General features: G+C 30.2%; 1 protein-coding gene across 1 annotated transcript; it reads right to left on the reverse strand.

Annotated features, from left to right (window-relative positions):
- Positions 1-1,784: 1,784 nt before the first annotated feature.
- On the reverse strand, positions 1,785-2,413 carry LOC106293125. The gene has a single exon (XM_013728797.1). It carries the CDS (start codon positions 2,358-2,360, stop codon positions 1,896-1,898), a length of 465 nt encoding a protein of 154 aa, XP_013584251.1. The 5' UTR covers positions 2,361-2,413; the 3' UTR covers positions 1,785-1,895.
- Positions 2,414-7,279: the final 4,866 nt, after the last annotated feature.

The following is a 7,279-nucleotide window of genomic DNA, read 5'->3' on the forward strand; positions in this document are numbered from 1 at the left end:
TGGCATTGGTCTGGCCAGTCTGTTGTTGCTGGCCTTGAAATTGAGGACATCGTCTGGCACTATGTCCTTGAGTGTGACATAGTTGGCATTTGCCTAAGTAAGGCTTGTAGACTCGTTGCTCCGGTCTGTGTTGAGGCTGTGTCTGATAGGTGTCATTGGAGAAGAAGTTGTTGTTCTTCTTGTTGTTGTACGCACGGTTGTAGGAGTTTTGTGGGCGATGCTGAACCGCATTAGCCGAGGTGGGAATGACGACAAAGGAAGCAGAGTGATTTGCCAGTAGCTTCGCTTCATGATTCAGCAAGCGTTCATGAACTTCTGTGATGCTCGGGGGTGTGTCTTTTCCTTTAATTTGGTCAATAACCATTTTGCAGTCATCTGGAAAACCATCCAGAAGTTGCTCCACTTGATCCTCATGATCATAAGGCTTTCCAAGGATCGCCAACTGATCCAGTTTGGACATCACACCTTACACGTATTCATCAATGGTTTTGTCAGCTTTGGTGTAGATCTTCAGTTGGTCTCGAAGTTGTTTGATATGACCCGGCTTGGTTTTGCATATATTGCAGCCAATTTCTCCCAGATCTGGGACGAGGTGGTGGTGCGTGAGACCGTTGGTTGAATGGATGGTGTAATAGCACCGAGCAAGGCACTGTAAATCAGCTTGTCTTGTCTTGTCCAGCGAATAAAGTCAGGGTTTGGAGCTTCAACTTCACCAGTGGTGATCATGGCTTGAGGAATGACCGTCGATGTATCAAGATGATCCGCTAATGCGTAGCCGTCAAGTAAGGCCCTAACTTGCAAGCTCCACATTAGGTAGTTAGTGCTTGTGAGTTTAGACACATTCGACATGTTGATGTTGAGCAGGGAGTTGGTGTTGTTGAGGGAGATAACCTCGTTAGTGGTGGCTGAGGAGCTCATGATTGCGTTGAGTTGATGGGAGGCGGAAGAGAAGAATTTTTAGGTTTTAGGAACGTTGCTCTGATACCATATAGAGATTATGGAAAGTGTTACTTATCATTAGAGTATGTAGACATTATTTATACAAGTACAATAAGAAAATACTAGGGTATAGTATTTACAGTAGAAGTCCTTAAGTTATCATCTACTACTATCAATAATCAGTTACCAGGTAATAACTGTTCAAAATTCATAACTGTAAAACAAACCAGAGCCATTAAATTTTTATATCTAAAGCAAAAATGATTCGTGGAAACATTGATAAGATTTCAACGGAGACTGTTGGAAATTATGGTAAATCCCTAACTAGAATATGGCTTTGTATTACACGAATCGTTCGTGGACAAACAAATTTGGGCTCTAAACGGTGACCAAGGGAATGAGTGGAAATAATAAATTTCTTATCATTCCTTACAATTTATACCATTTACAAAGAATATTTGTTCCATATGGTTCCTTAACAATTATTCTTAATCAAATTAGAAGAGGAATAAATTTTCTTTTTGTTTTATTTTTTCATATTCTTTATATTTTTTTAATGGTTTCCAGAATCTTAATTATGCGAATATATTGAAATAAAAATGAAAGTTGATTATGGGAATACGCATCCCTTATATATGTAGGGTTATTTATGAAGTCCAGTAAATTTATTCTTAGTGGAAAATGTTAAGTTCGTGTTGATGTTGTTCCTAAACCATATTTCAAGGGCTTTTATGTAATTTTATCCTACAATATGTACAGAATTCTTGTTAACGTCAACGACTATTCGTTAAATCATGAAAATTCGTGTGACCGAATTATGTATTTTTATATCCAACTCATGTTGATACATATGCTAGTTTTGGTAATTAGTCTTCTCAAGTAATCATTACATTATTTATATAATAATCAACTGATATTGAAACAGCTTTTCTTAAACCAGGACTTCATGAAACCAATCAATACATAACTACATCATTATTATTCTCTTGCCACAGAGAAAGACTTGGTTCCTCAAATGTAAGTCCATAGTTAATATGAGAATAATAATCACTACCTTCAATCTCAAGAACACTACTATCCACACCATCCATGTAAGAAAGTTCCGTACACAATTTCATCATCTCATCATCATTTTGAGACGAAACCAGGCCAATATCAAAGTCGTTAAGCCACCCAAAATCATCTTCAAGACCGGGTTTCGTGATCTCTTGCAGATCCGTTTTTTGAGATTCTATGGTCGGAGAACTCATGTTGATCTCCACTTCTAACGATCTAATTACACGGTTTAGTTTCTCTTCTTCCTCTTCGGTAACGCTGATATGATTTTCAGCTGGGGATTCTTCTTCTAAAAACGACATGATCATAAGCTCATCGTTGAAAGTCTCCATGCCTTGATCCAAACCATATTGAACAGACGCCATGAGAAGAGAGAAAGAGTCTGAAAAGAGTAATTATATATAACTTAGAGAATGTATACTTGAGCCAAAGCAAGTCTTATATATAAGAAAAAAGTTAAAATTAATTAATTAGGCATATTGGTGTATAATATAATTAAGATGTCTCCCCACACCACACGACCAATCATGTGATCATATGTAATGTGATATGATGATGATAATAACCTTTCATAAGAAGAATGGGATGCCTAACTTATAATGGACCATCGAGGAGACATGACTGAATGAAATTAAATCATGGACATTATATTATAATTAGGAAATTAGTTGAATGTCAAGTGTCAAGTGTCAAGTGTCAAGTGTCCAAGTGGAATATCCGTATAGGCAAGATATTACAAGTTTGGTATAATGCGTAGCCCACTCATAGATATGGTTTAGGATAGGCGAAGAAACAAAGCCGAAACATCTACTTTTATCGTGTTTGCATTTAATTTGGGAACAAATCAATGGACGTAAAAGGAGAACTTTTAATATGCTACGGATAATACTGTATAGACAAAGAAAATACCACTACTGCTATAACATGTTGATTTATGAAAACCATTCATCCACTTTCATGGTAAAACAATGCAGACAAAGAAAATACTACTACTATAACATATCCACAGAGTAATTGTATTAAATAAAGATTTTAGAGATTCAAAATTTTGTCATAAAAATACTTTTCAATGAGAAAAAAAACCAAAATAAATTTTATTAAAGGGTAAAAGTACATTTTTACCCTAGAGTTAACTAATCTACACTTAGGGTTTAGAGTTAAGGGGTAGGGTTTTGGGGATAGAGTTTCAAATTATAAAAAATAAAAAAATAAATATTAAAAATTTCAAAATAAAAAGAGGTTATTTTGGTCATTTTCTTAGAGCTATTTTTGTGAAGAAAACTTAAAAATAGCTATTTGAGAAAATTGCCCAAGATTTTATTCTTGAGTAATTAATTTATGGAGAATTTGTCAAATATGACTCAAAACTTGATTTTGACTGCAAAAGTATACCCAAACTTAAATCAAATGCAAAAATAACCCAAAAGTCTTGTGAAATTACAGCCAGCCCCTTGTGACCAAACAAAAAAAACATAATTCAATTTTACGAATATAGCCACGAAAAATCTTCTGAGTCTTCTGAGATACTGTACATCGTCTAGACAACGTCCTTGGAAGTCTTCTGGTATAGTTGATCTTAAAAATAATTTATAATTTTTTAAAAAATATTGACAGATGAAAAATTAAAATCATGTAATTATAAACAGTTTTAAGTGATATAAATTAAGATATAACAAAATTAAATAGTTTTCAACATAGAATAGTGAAAGTAGTTAATCATGATTTTTTTTGCTTAGGGTTTGACAACATATGTTGTAGTATTGTATGTATTCGTAGGGTTAGATTTTGGAAAGATTAAATGTTTTTTTGAAATATTAAAATGTTACCTATATATATTTATTTATGTGTATAGTAAACACTTTTTAAGATTAATTTGATTTCATGAAGTGTTTAGTTAGTTCATTTAGTTTAGGGGCTATGTTTAGGGTCTAGACGACTAACAGGTAAGTCGTCTGGCGATTAGAAGACTTCTCTTAAAGTCTTCTAACTCCCGCTAAAAATATTTTAGTTTCCCGCTAAAAATATTAAAGTCTTCTCGGCGACTTACAAGTAAGTCGTCTAGGAATTCTTCTATTAGAAGACTTACTTGAAAGTCTTCTGAATCGAAAATATTTAACCTTATTGAAATTTTTGTCTCCATATATAAATAAAAATTTACACATTCTCTCTTCTCCTCTCAAATGGCTGTAACAAAAATGTTATGTTCCTCATTCTAAAACTCTTCAACCTCTTTCTAATCTCTTTGAACTTATAAACATCAAACTTTCTATCAATTTATTGTTTTTGTCTCATGTCTTTCTCACTAGTTTATCTTGTTTTGCAGGTTTTTTATCACATGGTTCTCATCTTCCACTAATTTAAAGGTAAATCTATTAATTTTAGATATGTATTTTTGTGTGTTCTATAAAGGTAGATCTAATCTTCCACTCATTTTCTCTGTCTTTAAGCCATTTGAAAGTTTTTTGATATGTAAGTTTTTCAGATCTGGGTTTGATATACATGTTTTTCAGATCTGGAGCAGACTTTGGAAGACTTATGAGAAGTTAAAGACTTCCTGGAAGTCTTCTAGCACATTATATTTTAGAAGACTTTCCTTAAGTCTTCCAAAGTCTTATAAAATATAATGTGCTAGAAGACTTCGAGGAATTCTTCCAGAAGCTTCTGACGGAGTCTTGAAGTCTTCTCACATGTCTCCCTTTCATAACAGATATGAGCGTTTTGATATGTTTTTATGTCTGATTTTTCTTTATTTGGTAACCTCATGTTGCATAAAGTTCTTACATATTTTCCAAACTAAAACTCTCCAAACCCACTCTAATCTCTTTGACTTGAAAACACCAAATTTTATATAAATTTTTTATTTTTGTCTCATGTCTTTCTCACTAATCTATCTTTTTGTTACAGGTTTTTAACCGGATGGTTCTCATCTTCTACTTGGATATGTACGTTGTGTGTTCTATAAAAGTATATCTATATAATCTTCTACTCATTTTCTCTGTTTTAAGTCATTTGAACATTTTTTTATATGCAGGTTTTTCAGATCTGAGTTTGATTGATATACATGTTTTTTAGATCTGGAGCAGACTTTGGAAGACTTATGAAAAATCTTCTCGGAAGTCTTCTAAAATATAATGCGCTAGAAGACTTCCTGGAAGTCTTCTAAAATATAATGTGCTAGAAGACTTCCAGAAAGTCTTCTGACGAAGTCTTCTTCCATATCAAGTGGAGTCCAAGCTTGTCTTTGTAGAGGAATGATCAATAATAGTTTTGTTTGTGGTCTGTTTTGTGATTTGTATGTGTACTCCTTTAGTTGTGATTTTTTTTTGTAAATTTGAAGAGATATTAATAAAAAAATTGGTAAATATGTTCATATTCCATAATATTATCTTGCCAAAATTACTTGATATAATTGAAGTTATTGATACAACTTCAATAGCAAAACACAATAACATAAAAAATTAATCAAATTTATTATAACTAAGAGAGAATAATTCTCAAGAAAACTTAGTCAAATTCACAAAAGATAAACCATTACATAAGTTCAAAGATAGAACACTTTTATTAGAAGTCTTCTGGGAAGTCATCTCGGAAGACTTAAATTTAAAGCTGGAAATTGAAATATAAGCGGAAAATTAAAGTTTAAGCAGAAAACTCAAAATTTTAAGTGAAAATTGAAATTTCAAATTTCTTGAAAGTTAAAAAGTATATCTTATGATGTAAGAAGTCACATTAAACCATGTTACTTGATATTCTTGAAGTTACTCAAAACTTTTGAAAATTAAATAAACATATCTTAAAGTTACTTAACATATTTACAAAAACTAACGTAGAAGACTTCCATGGAAGTCGAACTTCGATTCATGATTCTCTATCAAAAAATTTTCTCAAACAAAAAATATAGTAACTGTTAACATCTGAACTTACACCAAAAAAACATCTAAACTATTTGATGTATACATGAAATATTTTGAATAACTAGAAAATTCTGAACATTTTTTTTTAACAACAATTCTTAATATTAGATAATCAGGCCAAAGTCCAAGAAGCATTCGGATTACAAAGAGATAAGTTTACCAAAGAACCAGCAGGCCTATTTTGTTCCCTAAGTATAAAGGAAAAGAAACAGAAAGTGAAGTATGACGATGGAAGTTTGATATCCGCAAAGACTCCGTAGATGTTCTTCGGTTTTGAGATCGAATTGATAGCTCTGATGAGTCCTACAAAATCTGATATAACCAGATTTTGGTGTAGCCGCGTAATTGAGGACAGTTCTGATAGCTAGAGCTTCGGCAAGGAGGGCTGACTGTACTTAAAGTTGCGTGTATATTTTTGGCAAAATTTTGGACCTTATACTTGTATATTTTTTAAAACGTTAACGAGGCCAAAACTATTTTAAATTTGTTTTTTTGCTAAACTAAAACTATTTTAGATATTTTTTTTGTAGAGATAAGACCCTTTTTAACAGAACTTGAACCTATCTTATATATTAAAACAGAAGTCATCAATTCTTTCATGTATGAATTTTTAATTTGGACCATCATTTAAATTTTTTATTAAATATATTTTATTAAGACTAACAATAAATAGAATCTTTAAAATATTTTAATAATAATATCTTTTGATATCTTTTCATTTTAAATATAAATATATTATTTTAAAATTCTAACAAATCTATTTTAAATTGTTTTTACAAGATCTTCATTTTCGAAATTATATTTAAATATTTTCACTAATTTTGAAATTATTTTAAAATATTATTATACATTAATACAGTTATCGTTTATAAAATGAAAAATAAAAAAATATAATATTTTATTTATTATATAATCATAATCAATCATATTAAAATAAAATTATTATATTGAGCTAACTATAATAAAATTTTATTAAATTTATATATTTTATTTTCGTAATTATAAAATATTTATGTTCAAAAATAAAATCTAATATGTTGGTAAGATGAGTTAACATTAGCAAACTATATAATATATGTATAAAATTAACTTGTATTTCTTTAAAGTTAATAATATAAAATCTTTGTAACTACTTTAATCATAATATATTTTTATTTTAAATATAATATATATTTATATATTATATTTTAAAAATTCTAATAAATCTGTGTAAAAACATTTTAACAATAACTTAATGAATTTTAAGTTATCGTTTAAAAATGAAAATAAATAAATTATATCATATTTTATCAATTTATAGTCATGATCATGTTAAAATACAATTATTATACTAAAATAAATATGATAAAATTATATTCAATTGATAAATT

The sequence above is a fragment of the Brassica oleracea genome, chromosome C5, assembly GCF_000695525.1.
Source record: "Brassica oleracea var. oleracea cultivar TO1000 chromosome C5, BOL, whole genome shotgun sequence".
NCBI classification, from domain to species: Eukaryota; Viridiplantae; Streptophyta; class Magnoliopsida; order Brassicales; family Brassicaceae; genus Brassica; species Brassica oleracea.

Coding starts and splice junctions, on each gene's coding strand:
- LOC106293125 (XM_013728797.1), bottom strand. CDS start 2,360: ATGGCGTCTGTTCAATATGGTTTGGATCAAGGCATGGAGACTTTCAAC.